The 23,184-nt window shown below is 37.1% G+C and overlaps 1 protein-coding gene across 1 annotated transcript in view; it reads right to left on the bottom strand.

Annotated features, from left to right (window-relative positions):
* Nucleotides 1-23,184, bottom strand: part of NR5A2 (nuclear receptor subfamily 5 group A member 2) — a 109,070-nt gene that overhangs the window by 41,646 nt on the left and 44,240 nt on the right. The window contains exon 2 of the mRNA XM_070746426.1: nt 3,709-3,828. Coding sequence (XP_070602527.1) covers nt 3,709-3,828 — 120 coding nt within the window. The remainder of the gene's footprint in view (nt 1-3,708; nt 3,829-23,184) is intronic.

The following is a 23,184-nucleotide window of genomic DNA, read 5'->3' as shown; positions in this document are numbered from 1 at the left end:
TTTTATTACTTTTCTAAATAACCCAAGGCAGCGAATGTACCTAATAGTTCTTCCTCATTCTATTTTCCTCGCAACAACAACTCTGTTATGTGAGTTAGGCTGAGAGAGTGTGAATGGCCCAGGTCATCTAGCTGGCTTTCAGGACTAAGCAATAGCAATGGCATTTATATTTATATACTGCTTCATAGTGCTTTTACAGCCCTCTCTAAGTGGGTTACAGAATCAACATATTGCCCCCAGCAATCTGGGTCCTCATTTTATCCACCTCGGAAGGATGGAAGGCTGAGTCAACCTTGAGCTGGTGATGAGATTTGAACTGCTGAACTACAGCTAGTGGTTAGCTGAAGTAGCCTGTGGTGCTGCACTCTAACCACTGCACCACCCCAGCTCTTAGATGAAGGATGAATGTTACTATTCTTATTAATTAGCTTAAAAGGTGTTTCGGACTAGAAATCCCAGTCTCCTGGTTTCTAGGCTGCCACCTTCGCCACCATACCAGACAGGCTCTCTATGGACAAACTTTTTAAATGGTCACTTCTCTAGTCAATTAAGTTTTGTTTTCATATTTCAAAAGAGGATGCGGGACTCACTGGATAGAGTTCCTGCAGAATCTTAATTGAATAAAATAATCCAAAACCTGGCTATTAATTTGGGCCATTTCTCCCTTCAACCCAGGCTCTAATGACCATAATGATTGAGTGTAAGGACAGAAAGGTCCAATTTAATTTATTATTATTTTGGATATTATTAATCATGGTTTATAACACACGAGCAAATTTTGTGTCCATGTTTTCTTTTCTACCTAGTACTTTCTGAGCTTTATTTAAGATCTGCATTATATCAGTATTCCTTATGATATCTGAACTTTAGAACTTTGACTAGACAACCGATGCCCCATTGGGTCATCCTTTCATGTCCAAGGTAGGACTAGAATTCATAGTCTCCTAGTTTCTAGTCTGGTGCCTTAACCACTAGACCTACTGACTCTCTTATCCCTTAAATTCCCCCCACCCACCAACAAAAGAGCCTGCATTTTCAGGGGTGCACTGAAGCATATTGTTTATTGACATCAATGAGTGTTTAAACAGCTTAATTTTGACCATGGCCATAGTTAATGAAGCTGCGATCAAAGGATTGAACTCACCTGCTTCATATATAGCTTGTATGTCTCCTTTACCTAATGTAGAGCACATACAACAATCCACATAAATGCAAACGAATGGCTTACATGGTTTAAATTAGGGATAAGACTCTCTATGTAAATTTTGGAGAGCAATTGAATAATGTGGATTGCAGTCAAAACAAGCAACTGTTTCCTCATATGTATTTAAATTGAGGCAGTTTAGGTTTCAGCTACTTAAATGCCAGTGGACCATCATTTGGTTTCACTTTGAATCAGAAATAAAATGCACAAAATGCACTCTGCCTTCCCATGAAACTGTACATTCTTTTCCATTAGAGCTGTAATAAATGTTCAAAGGGTAAGGTTTTGATTTAATTTGCCTTGTCACTCTCATTTATTTTACTTGAAAATTACAAATGAGTATGGCCACAACACAAGGATGTTCTCTTGTGACAACCTATCAAGCTCTGAAGTGCTCTGAACTGGGCTGCGTTCATTTGATTCAGGACGGTGGAAGGAAACGTCCTGAAGAAATGGATCCTATGGGGCATTTGTTTTCACTTTTAAAGATGTTTCTGATTCCCTAATTGGGTCTGCCTTTTCCTCCCATACTTAAACAAGTCTTCCATTTCTGATAACACTAATGTCCTAACTTTGTCCCATTGTTTGGGCGTTCGACTACACTTCAATTGTGGTGCTTGAGACAATGGTACCATAGAGTAGAACAATGTAGATGGGTTGCGTGCACCCCACATTTGAAGCGATTAGGTAAGTAAATACAAATTCTGTAAATGCTGTATGATTTATTTTACCTAAACGAGTTGTGCACACTGAACAGATGGGTAAACACACTTAACATCTCCTAATTTATCCAGTCTTTTGATAGCCGTGGAGAAGAGCCGTCCGTGGTGCTGACAGCCTTCTTCTGACCACCAGACCTTCTGCTCAGTCTCATCCCTAATTGTAAGATTTGTATCAGCACTGCATGTTTGATTTTCAGCATGTTTTCGCTCTCTTAATGCTTCAGACACTTTTGCCTGTAATGGATTTGAACGGAATTCTGTATTCCATTCAGAATTCTATATTTGTTGAGTAGGGATACAACAAAGAATCTTGAAGAAAATATGAAGCTTTTAAAGTTATATAAATTAAACACTTTCACAAGGTTTTCCTTCAGTACTTATTATCACAAATGATCTAATGTATCCTTGTCTGCTCTGAAAGTTGTTTTCCCAGGACAGCATATTATCTGCTTCAAAAGATGTACAATTAGCAAAGGGCTAGCCTGATCAATGACTTACATGATATAAATTCATAGAAATAAAGGGAAATTACTATTTATCTCAGTGTTGTTTCTTCTAGCTCCAGGCTTTTGCTAACAAATTTCTTCCTATATATCTTTCATATGAAAACATTTGAAAATAATATATATATGTGTGTGTATATATATCATACCACATGTGTATATATATATACAGTATACACACACACACAGTGGAACCTCGGTTAGTGAACTCCTTGAATAGCGAACATTTTGGATAACAGCAAAACATTTTGGTAAAAATTTGTTCCGGATAGTGAACAAAAATTGGGATAGCGTCACCCACATGCGACCGGCGGCATCTCAGACCCAGCAACATTTGCACTCTAGACACAGTTACGAGAATAATATTATAATATAGCTCAATAGGAGCATGATAACAAACTCACTACTGAAGAGTTGCAGCACCTTCAAGGTGAGCAAGAAAAGAATTTGGCTGAGGATATGTCTTTGGAGGGGGAGGAGGAAGGGAAGGAGGAATTCCCAAGTTCAGTGAGTAAAGAAGTGTGAAGTGGGGGGGGGGGATTGCAATTGTTTGTAGAAAACTCTTTCCCTAACAGTGTGATAGGCAATAGGAGCCTAAACATGTTCAATGATAATATGATGTTGTATTACTGAAAAGTGTTACAAAAAAGGCAGAAGCAACAGACAATGGACAAGTTTTTTCCTTCAGCCTCAAAGCGACAGAAAAGGGAAGTCACCCCCTGATTTTACAATGCCAATGATTTCCCCTTCCAAGAAGTAATTCCACCACTTCCTCCCCACACCTCCATCCATGTTTTCCTATGTTTTCCTATGTTTGCTAAATGTTTTATTATGTTTAAATGCTTCATTTAAGGTTTTTATGTTTGTTTAACTCCATTTATATTGTATTATAACTGTTCTCATTAAAAAAACCATACCTATATAGCCTGTAACTTTCATATTAGCGAGTCAACAGGGGCTGGGAACCAATTAAATCTATTTCCTTTATTTCTTATGGGGAAAATTGTTTCAGATAACGAACATTTAGGTTACCAACCAACTTTCTGGAATGGATTGTGGTCGTTAACCGAGGTACCACTGTATGTGTGTATGTATGTGTATATATATATATTATGTGTAAAATTTATCATTGGGACTGGTACAGAGAACACTTTCCATTTCACTAACACTGTGCTGGAATCTATATTAAGTGGAAAATGCTTGCAGTGTAACCCAGCAGTGCTTCTGAACTGTTTAAAATCTGACAATTTGCAAAGTCATTAATAAAAACAAAACTCACTTGTTGCCCGGTGACTAGAAGGATGGAGCCTTCCTTCCCATGTACCACTTGCCGATAAATATGGTCTAGAATTAAGAGTTCACTCCAGCAGTTCTGAAGGAGCTTCATTTGGTCATCAACCTATGTACCAAAAACAAAGAAACAAACAAAAGAATACCTTGGGATTATTGCTGTTGCTCTCTTTTTAAAAAATCATTACTTACACCATCATTTAAAGAGTACAAAAAACCCATTGGGAGATACTTTCACATAAATTCTCTCATGCTGCTGCTCAGTAGTGGGTTCTAAATCCCGTCGCTACCGGTTTGCTCATGCACCTGCGCAATGCTTCTGCACCTGCACAGAAGCGTCCAAGATGCCCATCTTGGACGCTTCTGTGCAGGTGCAGAAGCATTGCGCAGGTGCATGAGCCTTCTGCTGCCGCCGCTACCGGTTCACAGAATTAGGCCGAATGGGATTAACTCGCCACCGCTGCGGCTGTAATACCCGGCAACTGTGTTAGTAACTTTTACTGCAACTGCCCATTCTGCGAAAGCATTTACTTTCTACAAAAGGGCACTGAAGTTTGAGGCAAGACTTTAAAGCTGAAATAATTTTCCCAATTGGGATAAATCCTATTGAATTTTATAGGCCTTCTCTCCTCACCCTTTCCCCCAAGTAGATACAAACTTCTATTGCAGTATCATGAGATGAATGAATACTAAGTTTTTGCAAGAGTTCATATTTCCTGTCTACAGCCTCGGGTATTTTACCAATTTTCAGTGGGTATTTTTGTATTTTTCTCTACTGAGCATTTAGCTGAGTCTTCTTAGTCTCTCTCTCCTATGCAAGGATGTACTATGGAAGCAATGCCACTGACAACCAAGTAGGAGAAGGAATGGTCTTTTTTCTTTAAAAATAAATCTATCTTAGAACTAGTTCAAGGTAGCTAATAAGATCAATAATGAAAACCACAAAAATGATTCAATTGCAGAGGGACACAGCATAAAACAGAAATAAACGATATACTGTAAAAATGACATTGAAAGGAAGAATTAATGTAAATTAATATCTCAAAAGACCAATATAAAATAGCGTCAATAAATTCCCAGCATTTTCATTACAAGCTTTAGGTTTTTTTATCTCACAAATCAAATATCATCCTGAAAAAAAAATAGACTTTGCCAACAAGCAACATTTCAAAACAGACTGAACAAGTTAAATTTCTTTTAATGAATCAGTGTTTGCTTGCTAAATGTAAACAAGTTATGCCAATTAAGTATTGGTTTAAAAAAAAACCACACAACTTGTTTTACTAATTACTTTTGTTCTAGGTTGGTATGTAACATAATTTATGGTTCAAGGGATGATCTGTTTAATGAGCAGTATTTCATAGTTTTGGAACCTCTTTAAGAATTGATTTCAGTAAAATGCTGTGTTAAAAAAATATCAGAATGAACTTTCTATAATAAAAAAGAGATCTTAAGGAACAATGAACCTTAAAAGTGAATTACTGTTTGGCATTTTGTGAATGTGTTGATTTGGCCCAATCAATGAAATAGGAGAACAAACTGAAAAGGCAAACAATCAAAACACAAGTAATGTAAAAATATGATTGATCAAAACAATATTTGTCAGACATAAAAATACAATTAATATTTTATTTTTTAAAAATTAAGTATAAATTGTTATTTTGAAATGTGTATCTACTTTCCAAAATGATTAAAATACATTGATTATAAATGCCATGGACATCTCTATTGCTATTTTAAACTTTTTATTTAAACTTTATTTAAACTTTTTTATCATTAGACTTAATATATTGTACAAGTGGGCAACTGCTGAGATTGAACAGTTTAATAAATAAATATTAGTCATGTATTAATCATGTATTTAGTCATTTGTGTATTTATTTACATAATACTGAAGCTCAGTACTTCAATCTCTCTCCCCCCTCCCTCTCTCTGTGTGTGTATTTTCAGAGAAGAGAGCCATAATATCATTTACTATTTTAGAGATTCAAAGAATCAATCATTTTCCCAAGGGAATTTATTAAACATTGGGAATATGATTTTTTCACAGACATATAGAATGTATATGAGGACCATTATTTGGTTTCACTTTGAATCAGAAATAAAATGTACAAAATGAGATTACAAATATTTATGTTGGTATTTGAATATGTATATTTATCCTAGTAGAATAGTTTTTTCTATGAAATGCAGAAGTATCACTTGCACCTAGAGTTTTAGGAATGGTTACTATAACAGTAAACCTAAAATTCAGAATAGGATCAGCAAAGTCCCCACTATTTAAACACTGGATTTGCCTTGTGACACTTTAATGCAACACCATAATTAATTGCAGGAGGTGGCAGCCAATAGAGGAAGCTGCCATAGCCTCTCCCTCTCATGAGGGATTGAATCAAACACTGCTTCTCTCATCTGTAAAAATGGAATAAAAGGCACAATTTAGTACACTTTGAAAAGAGGTGGTGCAAAGCGATACATTGGTAAATGATGGAAAACTGTGATCTTAATTTCTTCCATTGCTGGAATTCTTTCTTGAACTATCCAATTGTTTGTACAAGCAACAATTTTGTGTCCTTAGCATTTAAAACTTTTGAAGCTAAAATGCCAAGGCTCTTGCTGTAAGATAAGAGATAAGATAAGATAACCTTTACTGTCATTTTTTTTTATTGTGAGCACATTGGCACATATTAAAAATGAAATTATGTTATGCTCTCAAATGAAAGTATACATACTCATACATAACATACATATATAACCTTCTCATCATCCATCTCTTCCCAGAAATGACTGTAAGTTTGTTGCTTGTATCCTTGCAATGTACGATATATTGACTGGTTCCTAATATGATTTGATTGCTTATTTGTACCCTGACTATCATTAAGTGTTGTACCTTATGATTCTTGACAAATTTATATATATTTTTAATGTACATTGAGATCATATGCACCAAGACAAATTCCTTGTGTGTCCAATCACACTTGGCCAATAAAAGTCTGTTCTGTTCTGTTCTGTTGTAGTCCAGTCCAGTCCATTTTATTTTATTTATACATGCTATGTACATTAATACACACACACACCAGCGATGGGTTGCTCCCGATTTGGACCTGTTCTTAGAATCAGAAGCGCCAGTGGTGGGATGCTCTGCCCACTCACCTGGGATGCTTCTGCGCAGAAATGTTGTGCACACATGCAGAGGTGCACACAAACTGATAGTAAAGGGTTTTAGAATCCACAACTGATATATATATATATACCAGGGTGATCCAACGGAAAAAAACATATAGCCCCTCCCTGGTACAAAGCTGAAGGGATCAGATCTGGTGGCCTAGAGCAGTGTTTCCCAACCTTTTTTGAGCCGCGGCACATTATTCACATTTTCAAAATCCTGGGGAACATTGAGCGGTGGAGGGGGGGAAGAGAAAGGCTGGACAAAAAACTCTCTCTTCCTCCCTTTCGCTCTATTTCTCTCTCCCTCCCTCTTTCTCTCCCTTACTCTTTTTCTCTCTCTCTCTCTCCATCCCTCTTTCTTTCTCCCTTCCTTCCTCTCTCTTTTGCTCTCTTTCTCTCTCCCTCCTTCCCCCATCTTGCTGTCTCTTTCTTTCTTTCTTTCTTTCCTTCTTTCTTTTTCTCTCTCTCTCATTCTGTCTCTCTTCCTATCTCCCTCTTTCTCTCTCTTCCTTTCTTTCTCTCTCTTGTTCTCTCCAGTCCTTTCTTCTCTGCGGAGGCCTACAAAGCTTTTTCTTATTTTAAATGTTCCGGGTGGGCTGGCAGGGGGATGGGGAGCACACGCACATGTGCCCCCGACATTCCAAAGAACCTTCACCGACCTCCGCTGTGAGAAGGTTTTCTCTGAGTACTCTCGCCGCCTTTGCAGCCACTGCTGCGGGAGGAGCTGGAGAAAGGGGTGGATCGGGCGGGCGGGTGTCAGCGGCAAGAAGCCAGGGGTGCGAGGGGGCTGGAGGCACTGGGGGGTAGGGGCGGCCATGGTGCCGGCCTCCGCACTTTCATCGCTACCCACCCCAAACTCCAACGCCCAGCTCCTTGCGCGGCCCTGGAAAAGGGTGCTACATTGCCAGCTACTACCTGGTGCCGCCAGGGAATCTCCAGCTGGGCGGGGTGCTGCCGGTGCCTCTGACCTGGAGCTCCCACTCGCAGCCGCTGCCCCGGATGCTGCTGCTGCGAGCGCTTTCCCGCTGAGCCCCAAAGGCACGAAAAAGGAGGCAGGAAGAATGAAGCTCAGCTTCCGATCTCGGAAGCTGAGCTTCGCGGTACACCTGACCATGTCTCGTGGCACACTGGTTGAAAAATACTGGCCTAGAGGTTAACTCTCTGCCTTACAAGGCAGAAGCCCCAGGGTCAAATCCCAGTAAGGGTATGGCTAGCTGATGAGGCCAGAACAAGGCCGAAATAGCGCTATCCTAGTCTCCCTTAATTTTAAAAATTCAGCAAAAACATGTGATACATATATCTATATAACTGTCCATTTTGAATACGTAGTAGAAAGAGGTAACTTGAGAGTTCACAAGGTTGATGCTAATATGGAACAAAACTGTGACTGAATCTAGATGTTCTGCTTCAGATACCAGATTCCTGTCAGAAGGTAACAAGGAAAACAGGTCATCAGGAAGATGTGTAGCATCCCAGACAATTCTGCGGGCCCTGTTCAAGCATTGCTTATGAGCTATGTCCTGGATAGAAGGAAGTGAACTACCAATAATCTTTTCTACCATCCTTACCACTCTCCCAACACTGCCTTCTCTTGTTGGTTGCTGTAAGCTTTGTAATGTTATGCCTACCGGGCTACTTATATTTTGGAAGTTGTTCAGTCTAAATTCTTCAAGTCTCTACTTTGATCTCCCTGCATTGTAGCTCATACAACTCTCCAGCTTGAACTCAGCTGCTTTTCTGAATTGAGGTTGAATTATTATCTTGCTGGCTTAAACAAACTTGTGCTGTCTGTGTTGAATCTGTTTTATTAGTTTTGTAAGCAGATCCATCCTCCCTCAAAGAAACAATTAATAGATAATCTGGCTCATTGTGGGCTCATTCCAGTCACTATCTGTGCTAGGCTTGACTAAAGCCAGGAGAATTCTCAGGCAAAGAATTATCATTTAATAAAGAGATATAATCGTTATTCCCTAATATTTATACTATCTATTCATTCTGGCTTTTACATTGGCACATCTAAATTGTGCTGTTAGGTAGATTCAAATGGTGCTGGTTAGGTATTTTTATAAAGAACATGGATTTGCTGAATTTCTGAAATTAAAATATTAATGCATATATTTATCTGTCCTTTGATTTACAAAATACTTAGCTAATTCTCACAAGCACTATTTATTAAATAAACAGGATCAATAAGTCTCAAGAATTGTAGCTAAATTCTGCATTATAACAATTAAATGTTTTGGGCTTGAGCCATGTTCTAGGTGCATGCATTTGTCTGTGCTCTGTGATTGTAAATTTTAATAAAACTAATTAGAATTATATTAGTAATTAGAAATTTCATTTGATGTAAATAATTAAGGAAATGGTTTCCAATGTTAGTAAGTCACAGATAAAAATTCATAGCAGAGTCCAAAAACTTTCAATTTGCATGAACGTTTATTTTAAAATAACTCAATAAGAAGGAAGATTGGATCTCTCTTTGTTAAAGATGGTTTATCATTCTGCAAATATGTTATATTAATATTGAATTATATAGTTTATATTTGAAGTCAATTTTGGAGAAGGCTGTTGAAAATATTTAAAAAATTTACAATACCTATAACAAAACAACAAAGCAGCAGTTCTAACAGCCATAGTATTAAAATATGATCAGTCTTTCATCCTTCTAAGGTGGGTAAAATGAGGACCTAAATTGTTGGGGCAATATGCTGACTCTGTAACCTGCTTAGAGAGGGCTGTAAAAGCGCTATGAAGTGGTATATAAGTCTAAGTGCTTTTGCTATTAATATATATTTATGATCTATTTCTCACATTTAATATAATAGATTACAGGTAATCCTTGACTTATGATCACAACTGAGCCCAAAACACAGCTGTTAAGTGAATCACTGCGATAGTTAAATTAGCAAAATATGAGCCAGTTCCAAGCATCCAAATTTTGATCACATGACGATGAGAATGTTGCAACAGTTGTGTGAAAAATGGTCAAAAGTTACCTTTTCAATATTATTGTAACATTGAGCAGTCACTAAAAGAATGGTTTAAGTTGAGGATTTAAATTGGAAGAGATCACAAAATATAAATAACTAGGATTGCACTATGATAGCAATAGCACTTATATACCATTTCACCCCATTTTAAAATCCTCTCTAAATGGTTTACAGAGTCAGCATATTTTCCCCAACAATCTGGATCCTCATTTTATTGACACTGGAAGGATGGAAGGCTGAGTGATTGAGCTGTTCAGAATCGAACTCCTGGAGTGAGCAGAGAGTTAGCTCTGCAATAATTACTGCATTCTAACCACTGCGCTACCACAGCTCTTTGGAACTTATTTAATTTATTGTTTCTATGTGCATCTACCTGTATTCTGCTGGTATTGCTTGGTAGAACCAATATTTGAAACATTTACGCATAATGCATGGCAGACTTTCCTTTGATTTCTATCTGAGTACAAAATGGGAGATTAATACCCCACCCTTTTCAAGGTTCTATCAACAGAACAGTCTTTTAAAAAAAAATAAAATCACTTTATATGCTTCTATACAAACAGATATATAATATGGGATATGGGATATGGAATAGAGTGGAATAGAATAGAATAGAATAGAACAGAATAGAATAGAATTCTTTATTGGACAAATGTGATTGGACGTGCAAGGAATTTGTCTTTGATGCATAAAAGAAAAGATAAGATTACATAGAAACATAGAAACATAGAAGTCTGACGGCAGAAAAAGACCTCATGGTCCATCTAGTCTGCCCTTATACTATTTTCTGTATTTTATCTTAGGATGGATATATGTTTTTCCCAGGCATGTTTAAATTCAGTTACTGTGGATTTATCTACCACATCTGCTGGAAGTTTGTTCCAAGGATCTACTACTCTTTCAGTAAAATAATATTTTCTCATGTTGCTTTGGATCTTTCCCCCAACTAACTTCAGATTGTGTCCCCTTGTTCTTGTGTTCACTTTCCTATTAAAAACACTTCCCTCCTGGACCTTATTTAACCCTTTAATATATTTAAATGTTTCGATCATGTCCCCCCTTTTCCTTCTGTCCTCCAGACTATACAGATTGAGTTCATTAAGTCTTTCCTGATACGTTTTATGCTTAAGACCTTCCACCATTCTTGTAGCCCGTCTTTGGACCCGTTCAATTTTGTCAATATCTTTTTGTAGGTGAGGTCTCCAGAACTGAACACAGTATTCCAAATGTGGTCTCACCAGCATTCTATATAGTGTGCTTTCTGGGACATAAGAAAGCAAGCCAAAATTTAATGATATCATAGCAACCGAGTGTAATTTCTTCTGGAAATTACAGGGACGGCACAGAAACTTTTGACTTCTTTTTGATGACAGGTATATGTTGAAAATTATTATTTAATTTAGCCTAAGTAAAGAAGAAGCCATTTGGTGTAGTGATTAAGATATCAGATTAGAAACTGGGAAAGTGTGAATTGTAGTTCAGCTTCAGGCATAAAGCCAACTTCCTAGGAAGGAGGCAATGGCAAACTACTTCTGAAAAATCTTGCCAATAAAACTCCAAGGACTTCTTATCTGGACACGTCCCAAAGGTGCATTATCAAAAGTTGGCAACCAGGCTTTCTTTGTTTTCCTTGAATGACCTTCAGAACTGAAGAATTAATAATAATTATAATAATAATTTATTAGATTTGTATGCCGCCCCTCTCCGAAGACTTGGGGCATCTCACAACAATAATAAAACAGTGTGACAATGTAAACAAATCTAGTATTAAAAAAGCATCTAAAAACCCATCATTTAAAAACCATGTAAAACACGCATTCCATACATAAAACTATAAAACTTCTTGGATGAAAAGTGAAACCTCTTGAAGGAAAACCAAGAAAGTCCACTTGTCTTTTAAAAAAGCTCTTTTGGGACAACCATGACCTGGATGACTGAGAATCTCCATGGACATGATTAAATGGAAAAATAAAGATAAAATAACTGTAAATTATCACACTGGGCTTACCAGCACCACACAGTGTAACTGTCAAAGGATCATGTGAGTTTTCAACAGCATATAGTTCAGTCTCCAGCACAGAAATTTATTTTTATTACTTCACCCTCCACTGTGGCATACTAGTCATATCCCACTTTGACAATACAGTTGGATGAAAGAAAGAAGAGTGGGAGATAGCAAGATGGATCCAGGATAAGTCAAAGTGTAGCCTGTGTTATCACAGGAACAACCTTGGTCTTCCCCCGTACTACAAGAATATCACAATAATTCATTTCTACATAGCGAACAGAACAAGGTTGAATCTATATTTTTCAAAGACAACATTTGTTTTGCTCTGTCCAGTTGCATTTCTCTCTCTCCCTCTATCTCTTGTGCCTGTCTTAACAAAGCCACCAGCTATCTGGAAGAGAAGACTGCAATCAGACCTTGTCAAAAAAGGATGAATCCCAGGTCCTCAACCTTTCTTCCCCAAATGTCCTCTCAATTTTAGTTTAGAACACTTTTCTGTGCCTTTTTATTGAAGGTCGAAGATAAATTATAACTATATTTAAGACTGATAGTTGACAGGCTACGAATAAACAGATCTGTCTATCTACAGCATGTTCCAAAATATATCTTGCAACAAAATGCAGTGCACGTATACACACACCACACAAACACCACACCACACCACACACACACACACACACACACACAATTTAAAGGGTAAAATATTATTACAGCAGCCTGGTATTTGGTTATTGCCTATTGGGAACACCTTAAACAAAATGTTTTTCCTAGGATTGAGTGTCTGTTGTGAAGGTTAGCTGCACAACCCATTGCAGCTCTCTCACACCCTCTCTCTTCTTCAAATCTCAATAATCAATATTACCAGGCTAATGTCACCTTTACATGTAGATCAGACTAAGAAACCTAAGCCATATTGGTTTAGGAGTACTTTTATTGAAACAGCCGGTCACAGAATCTAAACGTGCTTCCCCATCCTTCGCTTTATCTTTGTAAAAACTGGGGTTTAGTGTGAATTATGGAAGATTATAGTCCTAATGTCCTAATGCTATGTCCTATAATGATTATAGTCCCCGTCCTAATGTTTCTCTTTTACTAGTATCATGTATATAAATATTGTTATATCTTTGTATACTACCAATACGTATTTGACAAAACAAATAAATAAATAAAAATAAAATATTAGTAAGGTAGGAATTCAGCTGTTTCATACCTATACAGTGGATGAAAAGTGAAACCTCTTGAAACCTACGTTATTTAACTATTAGTTAAAGTAGTATATAACTTCTCTGTAATATAGGCCAGTATTAAACAGTTTTTCAGCATGATGAATTTGTTTTTCATATAGGGAGAGAAAGCATCAGACACTGATTAAAAAAGCAGATTAATATATGAAAAAGAGACAGGGAGTGAACAGAGAAATTCAGACATTCAGACATTGTTGGATAGATGTCAAATTATTTATTATAGTGCTACTTATTGATAAACAGTAATTCTAATTATGGGTTCCAAGGGTCCCCAAACCTGGGGACTGGTGGACTTCAACTCCCAGAAGTCCACCAGTCTTAAAGTTGCCAAGTTTGAAGACCTCTGGCTTAGACAGAGAAAGACAGCTGTTCTTTTAAATGTCTAGTTACATGGATTATGTGTGTTAGTAAGCACAGAACATACATTTTATTAATTAACAGATAAAATCTGGCAACCTAAATAGCTTCCTATCAATTGAGAAAACCTTTGTTCCAAAATGAACTTTGACATTAACAAATTGTGAATTCTGATTAGAAGACTCTTACACGATAAAGACTGAGACAGCTTTCTCTCTCCTGTAGTGCTCCAGCTGATTATTCTGTAGGAGCACGTGCCCTGCTTATTTCATTTTTAAAATGCCGCCTTTTTTGCAGTCTTGAAAGGGAAGGGATTCAAAGCAGCCAAGATTGGCTGCTTTGACACAAGCCAGGTTTGATGCTTATCCTTGGGAAGGAACACTTGGATGGGAACCACAAATGAGCAAGTTTTCCTTCTCTGAACCATCTTGCAAAGGAGAGGCAGAAGAAAGGGAGGAATTTTAACAGAAAGGAGTTAAAGAAGAAAATCAAAGGAAATTCAAATGAGAACCTTAAGTGTCATTATACTGTCATTCATTGTAACACCAAATAAAAATGATAAGTATCAGAGTCCTGTGCAGCAGAAGAAAATTCGATTTTCTCAGTCTCTACAAAATTAAGGCATACTGCAACAAAAATTAAATAAAATGAAAAATAAATCCTTTCTTTACCTCCACCAAAGTTCATACCAATTATCTGTCAATCTTATCTGAAACAATCTTATGTATGTTAATATTTGTGTGTCATAAAGGTCACTAAGTGCTCACTAGAGTTTGATCACACTCTCAATCCAGTGTTGCTGCTGGGAGGTTGAAATGAAAGGACTCTTCCAGGCATTGCAGTTCCTGGACGAGGGCATGTAGTTTGTATCAAATGGAATGGGCCAACTCATCAGTCAATGCGTCATGGCCAATTCACCATGGGACAACTGGCTGTGGGACAACTCAACACAAGACAACTATGATGATGATGATATAATTAATATATTTATATTAATATAATTAATAATATTAATAATAATATTAACAGAAGAATGGGTCTACAGCAGTAACTGCCCTGAGGTCTCGGAGAAGAGCAGCATACAAATCTAATAAATGAATAAATAAATAATAAGTAACACACACTCATTTTCCATCATACAGAGGCACTTCCACTTTTGCTAGGGAGAAATACTCCAAAAAAGCAGATATAATTCCATTTGTAATTTTATAATTTGAGGCTTCAGTTATGACCATTATTGTTATTTTTTCATGTTATGTCTTTCTGCTTAAAGGGCCTGAAACAGAGGTGGGATCCTCCCAGTTCACACTGGTTCTAGAGAACTGGTTACAAACCGCTGGTAATGTCATGGAGCCGGTTCTGTTGGTGCCAGTCCATGGATGCCACCATTTTTTGGCCATGTTTCTGGCACTGTGCATGCACCACCATCTTGTTTTTGCCTTTTTTTGAATTTTCGGCATGTCTATGCATAGTAAGGGCAGAAGCGAACCAGTGGTGAGCTAAGTTAGAACCCAGCGCTGGCTTGAGACTGTTTCATGGCACTATAAAATGCAGTATCATTGTATATAGATTAAGACTGCCATTTCTTTTCTATGTCAATCATCCCAGCCATTTTAGTCTAGCTGCCAACTGCTGTATGAGAGCAAGACGTTATATTAGTAGTTTTCTTTTACAGATTTTACAGTGTGTCATAAAAGTAGTTAAAAGTCTAATGATTAGATTAGATATTGAATATTTACTTGTACTGGTAAAACAAGCTAAACATTTAAAAGTCAAGAAAACCAAACCCTGAATATAAGCAAAGTTGTAAAGCTAACAGGAATTCCACCTACTTGACATTAACTTTGATTTTTTTTTCAACAATGAAAGTATACCCCTTGACCTATGATAATGAATTCACTGTAAAGGGAGATAGAGTCAGAAATTTGCGTTTTCAAATTATAATTTAATACGAGCATTCAATATTTCCTTATTATATTTTTATCCCATGTTCAATACTTTATAATTACCTCAGGGTGGTAAATATACATACTATTCCTCCCTCTTCCTATTTTCCCCTACAGCAACAGCCCTATGAGGTGAGGTGAGCTAAAAGAGAGTGTTAAAATCATTCAGTTGCCACAACTTTGCCAAGTTTCAATAATGTTGAGTTATTGAGAGTTTGCAGAGAGTTATTGCAGAGTTTGGATGCATTCTGTAAGTTAGGTACTTGCTTCAAAAATTGTTGCTCAGTTTCCATTTCAAACAAACATATATGATAGTTTTAGTTGTGTATGTGTCTGATATTGAGATGACAGACATTGATTGATTGATAGACAGACAGACAGACAGACAGACATGAAAGATTCCTTCTTCTACATGTATTAGAGATCATTGGCTATAAATCTCTGTTAGTAGCTACTGGTTTGATAACTGTCTATGGTTTCAAGACAGTATATCTTAGAAGCAGTTGCCAATAGCTATTATTTTCAAAGCTTTTTGTGGTCTTTTTACTTGCATCAGGTTTACCAGTGGTATTTCATAGACTCTTGGCCAGGTCCAGAAGATCCTATGTTATTAAAACTCAGTGTGGATAGTTTTTTCCTCTAGGACAATCAGAAATTAACTGTAGCCAAGGAAGGTTGATGCCACTGAAAGGAACACTTAGCAAAGTGAAAAGCAGTTTAGAGCAAATACTGAAGTGAGGGACTGCTTGACTATGTGTCTCTCTAGCATAAGACAACAGAATTTAGCAGCCTTTTTTCTCCAGCTTGGGTATAGAGAAAACATTACAATAATGGTAGCAATCAGTACTTCCTGGTGATGTTTAGTTTGCAAGGAAAGAAGGAAGGAAGGAATGAAGGAAGGAAGGGGACCCACACCACATTTCGGACATAAACACTCTAGAAAATGTCTAGAGATACTTTACTAGAAGAGCCCTCCACTCCTCTACTCGCAACAGAATACCCTACGCAACTAGACTTACAATCCTAGGTTTAGAAAGCTTAAAACTACGTCGCCTTAAACACAACCTAAGCATAGCCCATAAAATCATCTTCTACAACATCCTTCCTGTCAATGACTACTTCAGCTTCAAACACAACAACACACGAGCACACAACAGATACAAACTTAAAGTAAACCGCTCTGAACTTGACTGCAGGAAATAAGACTTTAGTAGCCGAGTAATTTAATAATAATAATAATAATAATAATAATAATAATAATAATAATAATAATTTATTAGATTTGTATGCCACTCCTCTCCATAGAATCGGGGCGGCATGATGCCTGGAACTCACTACCAGACTCTGTACTATCATCACCTAACCTCCAAAACTTTATCCTTAGACTATCCACTGTTGACCTCTCCTGATTCCTAAGAGGTCAGTAAGGGGCATGCATAAGTGCACCAGCATGCCTAACGTCCCCTATCCTAATGTTTCTCTTTTACTAGTATCATGTATATAAATATACCTTTATAAATCACCAATACATACTTGACAAAACAAATAAACAAACAAGGCAGGCAGGCAGGCAGGCAGGCAGGCAGGCAGGTAGGTAGGTAGGTAGGTAGGTAGGAAGGAAGGAGTTACATAGCACAGGTTAACAAAAAATTCAGGAGGCTGAAGACACTGGAAAAGAAAAATGCTATGTCTCTTGCTTCAAATGAAGTCAAATCTGAAACCATCACAGACTGATGTATTAAAGATTCATGTTAATATTTTAAATAAAATCAGTATTATTTACATGTATCGATTGTGCAGAATAGTAGGGCATATTAGCTCCATGGTGAAAAAATACCAAAGGAACATCATATATACTGTACACACACACATACACAGAGAGAGGGGGGGAGGGAGGGAGGGAGGGAGAGGGAAAGAGATAAAATATTTTAAATCTCCTATATTACTTTCACAATTAATAATGTACTTCTGAAGTTATTCTTTGCCTTGTAGGTCAAATCATTTTAGGCAAATGGATCTTTTGTTTATTTTTCCCTTTGGGACAAATAGAATTTGTAAAACTGTCAAGGGGAAGTTATTCCTTCTTTTCCAGTGCTGTGAAGCTGATCGAGATTCCCTTTCAGCTCTTATTAACACTAAGACATTATTTAATCGTGTTATGTGTCATTCGGCAGATTTGCTAAAAGTCTGGTTTTGCCCACTGGAAGCAAAACAATCATCCCTATCAATCTAATTGCCACATGTCAAGAGTCATGTGATTTTTTTTTTTAAAAAAAAAGGAGGGGAAGAAAATACCAGAAGACAAAGCCTTACTCTTCAAATTTCCTAATATGATTGGGAACATATTGGATGTACTCGGTGCATTCTGAATGTACTCAGGCAATTTATTCCAAATGGATACTTGACACCTTCAATGAATCACAGAAGGCCTTGTTGTAGCAGTCACTAGGCTACTAGAAATTGATGCTTTGAAATCTGATTTCGAAAGCCTAAAGCAGTAGAAAAACAACAGAGAATTGAATCAAACCATGTTAGATGGGAGATGTCTTTTATTTGGCCATCCTGAACCCTATGTTGGAATGCACCAATCATGCCTATAACAAAGCATGTCATTCAGCAATCTGATGCATATACTTTTGAGTGTCACTGTCTATTTCTTTATGGCCAGGAGCTCATTTACCAGTTCCATGTGAATCATTCTGGCCAAGACTTATATGTCAGAGTTACCTTCAAAGAAAAATCAGAAACTAGGTTCCTAGGCTGTGCATCAACCAGTCAACAGCAGCCAGGATCTCTAGCATGGAAGTCGTATTAAATAATCCTAGCCATCATCAAGGCAACAGAACATATTGTGGCATTTAAGTTAAGCTGGCCAGAGAAGAGCATCCAACATCTGATCCAGATTCATATAAATGTTCTTCTGCAAATAACGACCCTTTTGTTTGGAGAATTGTAATAGGAATTGTAATATATGCACATTGAAAGGGGTCTGTTTGAGAAAAGCTAATCTATATGGAGATTTGCTTCCAGGCTGATGGATTGCACATGAGTACTAAACATCCCACTAAACGTTTGGAGAAACATTGAGTAAAACCATCTTATACCAATGTAGCTTGCTTTTCTTTCCGTGCTCTTCTTTATGTGATGCTGGTTTTAAATAGAGGTTCAGACAAATATAGATTTTGAGCATAGATGGCCATAGATTTTTTTAAATAAATGTATGTTTGTATGTGTGTATATATATATATGTGCATATATATGTAATTTGTCTCTGTCTGTCTGTCTGTCTCTGCCTGCCTACCTACCTACCTACCTACCTACCTATTTATCTATCCTGTTTCCCCCAAAATAAGACATCCCCGATAATAAGCCCAACTGACTTAAAAAAAACATTTTTATTATAATAAACAATATAAACACACGAAAGACATCAACAAATCACTCAAACAACTGTTCACTTGCCTTTCTGTAGCATCAGCACAACCACTTCAATATGTTGTTATCCAGCTATCTTATCAGTAGTTTATTTATGTATTGATGTTTACATAATATTTATATGAAACTCTTATTACTAATTTATAATTATTTATATACATATTTATTATTATTTTCATGCCATGCATACAATTTTTCCCACACGGTATAAAATTCTTTCTTTTGCTCGTTCTGCAATTCTATAGTAAGCCTGCTCATTTCTGCACATTTTCTTATAAACATTTTCTTTATAACTATTGTCTCTGTAGGGGGGTTCATTCTTCCATGTCTGTGCAAGCGCTAACCTGGTGGCTGTTAATATATGTGTTATAAAGTAATTGTTCATTTTTGTATGTTGTCCTCTCATAATTCCTAGAAGGTAAGTTTCCGGCTTTCATTCTAATTCGTATCCTAACCTTTCCTTTATCCAATTGCTAATTGTGTTCCAAAATTTCTTAATTACTGGGCATGACCACCATGAATGGTGATACGTTCCATGATCAGTTTTACATTTCCAACATTTGGGGTATATTTTTGCAAGTCCCTCTGGAGCATAATGCCAATGGAAGAACATCTTATATAATTTTTCTTTATATGCCATTGATGGTGTGAGTTTATAATTTTCCTTCCAAATTTTCTCCCAGTCTTCCAATTGAATTGTGTAACCAAAATTTTTCATCCAGGCTAGCATATTCTCTTTTACTGTTTTCTAAATATTTTCACGATATATGAGATAGTTGTATATTTTTGTTATAAATTTGGCATCTGGGCCAGTCAATATTTTGTCTATTGACTTTTGAGTGCATGGCAATAAGGCCAAGCACTTATTTCAAGGTTCAGAAAAATATAAGACAGGGACTTATTTTGGGAAAAACATGGTATCCATCCATCCATCCATCTCTCTCTCTATATCTTATCTTATTTTATCTGGCTGGGGAATTCTGGGAGTTGAAGTCCAAATATCTTCAATTTGCCAAGGTTGGGAAACTCTGCTCAAAGGCAGTGGTCCTCAACCACTAAAAACCAGGCTGCACAAACAATTGAAGCCCCATAGGCAGGATGCAGGTAAAGCCATGACCCCTCTAGTCAGTGCAAAAACCTTTTTCAATGGCACTTGTCCCTGGTGCCCAAAAGGTTGGGGGCTACTGCTCTAAGGTGCATTGCTTGTGCTTGATAGCATGTGCATTCTCCAAGGCTCTCTCACCTGTAATTCTTCCAACTAAAGAAAAACCCTTCATGGTGAACTTTCCCTGTAATGCTTTTTTAACTTAGACTTTTCCTTTTTGGATCTAGCAACTTTAGCCAGAATAGCTTAGTTTAGCTGTGCTGCTCAGGAAGAAGGGAGTAATGCGAGAGGAGTAACAGACTGGGGGGAAAAAATTGGTAATCTGTCAGACTCCAGTTATATAAGAGCTCCCAGAATTCCTAGTTGCTGGTATGCTGTCTAATAATTGCAAATAATCTGAAGAGCTTCAGGTTAGAATAGAATGAGTACAAGAAAACAAGCAAATGGGTACAAAAAAACAGGCTAGAAATGAATGATTAAAAAAAAAACCCAGTAGTGAATATATATTTAAGTATATTGGATCAAAATTAGCAACAGAGCACATTATAAATGCTTCTGACTTTGTGTTTTTCTCCTGTTTTTCAATGTAATACAGTGGAACCCCGACATAAGAGCTGCTCTACTTAAGAGCAACTCGAGATAAGAGCTGGGAGGGGAGAGATATTTTTGTTCTACTTACAAGCCCAAATTCGAGATACAAGCGCCAAGGAGCTGTCTCCTGAAGCCAAACGCTAACTTCCGCGTTCGGCTTCAGGAGACAGCTGCGAAGCGGCGCGCGTGTTTTAAAAGGTTGCAGCCGGCCTGGGGGGCTCGGGGGGGTGCTTGCAGCTTTCTTTCTTGCTCTTTTTCTTTCTCTCTTTTACCTTCCCTTCCTCTATTTCTTCTTTTCTTTCTCCTTCCCACCTTCTTCCCTCCCTCCCTCCCTTCACTCATTCCTCTCTTACTCTCCCCTTTCATAAGTTTCCTTGCTTCCTTCCTCTGTTCCTGTCCCTTCCCCCTTTCTTTCTTTCTTTCTTTCTTTCTTGCTCTTTTTCTTTCTCTCTTTTACCTTCCCTTCCTCTATTTCTTCTTTTCTTTCTCCTTCCCACCTTCTTCCCTCCCTCCCTCCCTTCACTCATTCCTCTCTTACTCTCCCCTTTCATAAGTTTCCTTGCTTCCTTCCTCTGTTCCTGTCCCTTCCCCCTTTCTTTCTTTTTCTTTCTTTCTTGCTCTTTTTCTTTATCTCTTTTACCTTCCCTTCCTCTATTTCTTCTTTTCTTTCTCCTTCCCACCTTCTTCCCTCCCTCCCTCCCTTCACTCATTCCTCTCTTACTCTCCCCTTTCATAAGTTTCCTTGCTTCCTTCCTCTGTTCCTGTCCCTTCCCTCTTTCCTTCCTTCCTTCCCACCCTCCGTCCATTCATTCACCCATTCCTCTCTTGATCGCTTAAAGCCGGTCCCTGGTGCAAAAAGGGTTGGGGACCTCTGTCCTACAGGATTGGGTGGCAGAGAAGTTGAACATATGTAAATTTAAAAGTTTAAGAAAGTTTACAAGTTAAGTGAAAGAAACTTCATTATTCATTTATATGTACATGTACATTTCTTCATTAAAAACATGTCTTTCTGCATAATTTAGACTAACTTTGTGAGTTTTTTGAGGGCTGGAACCAATTAAAATTATTTACATTAATTCCTATGGGGAAAAGTCGTTCGAGATAAGAGCTGCTCGACTTAAGAGCCCAGGTCCGGAACGAATTAAACTCGTATCTCGAGGTACCACTGTACTCACATTGTTCTCCACAACCACTTTTCAAGTGGAATAGGTTTCAATAAATTATATGCAAAGCTTTCCACTATGTGTTTTAGAAAACAAAGCAACCAAAATCTTACAGCCTTTCCAAACAAGATGATTTATTGGATAAAACAAATGGCACTTTTTCTCAGAGTAGCAATTCCAAACTTTTCAACATCTCTTCATTTCTAACTAGCCCACCTACTGAGGATGAATTACAGGTCTCTCATAATAAATTGCAGTGGCAAAATGTTAGCACCTGTTTGAAGAGGCATACCTGTTGTAAGAACCTTTTTTTGCTTTTCAAGCCAAACCAATGCACTGCCCTAGTTTGTATAAAGGTTGCCTGAGTGATAAGGGTACTATTGTTTAGTATCTGTGACATCCCTGTAGGTGATACAATTTTTTCTACTTTAGTTTCTTTGTAATGAGGAGCACAGGAGAAATATTTTTAACAGAACAAATACATAATCAGTGTGTGTCATTTAATAAAGTACTGTTTTTAGTAACTAAGCACTGCATTCTTTCAAAGGTTATTTCATCTCTCAAAAAAAATTAATAAAATGTTTCAGTACCTTTTTGAAATTTTTAACCAAACCAAAGAATATGTATAATGAGACCTAAAGCAAATCATCCTTTGGCAAAACATGTCTTTCTTTGTTTTGTGTCTAAGATTGAAATAGACATGATAGCAATAGCACTTAGACTTGTATACTGCCCCATAGTGCTTTATAGCATTCTGTGGGCAGATTACAATGTCAGCATATTGCCCTCGACAATCTGGGTCCTTATTTTATTGACCTGTATCATCCTTGAGCCCCATAAGGATTGAATTCCAGCCTGTGGACAGAATTTCCCTGCAGCGCTGTGTTCTAACCAATGCACCATGAGAAATTCAACTTTTTGAGATTTCTCAATGTTGTTATTATTTTAAAGAATGTGTTTTTACCCTTAGTATTCAGAAGATAATACTGTATATAAAACATATATTTGCTGAAATATTCTGGTTTAACAGAAGTGGTCTACTTACCTTCCCTAATGGTTCAGAAGCACATACTTTTTCACTATCTGTGCCAGTGATGGGGTGCTGCCCCATGGGATGCAGTGGGGATAGTAAGTTTATCACTATTTATTGAATACTTAATAGTATTTTTATTGACCTTCCTTCTCTAGTACCTTAGTATGATCCTTAATTAATTTTAAAATAGGAAATAATTAAATAGTATGTTTATTTTACGCTTTAATCATTTTAATCATCCAGAACCTAACTTTAATAGCAATTTAAAAAAATTGAGCTACTTGCCTAATCTGTTACCATACTGAACCTTGCGGGTTCAGTACAAAACCTTAAAATGTTACTGTGCTCCTCAACAAATAATGCTGTCTATCATTTGTCCTTTTTATGGCTAATTCAAATAATGTGACTTAATCAACAGAAAAAGA

Source organism: Erythrolamprus reginae, chromosome 3 (assembly GCF_031021105.1).
Source record: "Erythrolamprus reginae isolate rEryReg1 chromosome 3, rEryReg1.hap1, whole genome shotgun sequence".
Lineage (NCBI taxonomy): Eukaryota > Metazoa > Chordata > Lepidosauria > Squamata > Dipsadidae > Erythrolamprus > Erythrolamprus reginae.
Note: the sequence above shows the minus strand (reverse complement) of the source record. Positions and strands in the feature narration are given on the sequence as shown.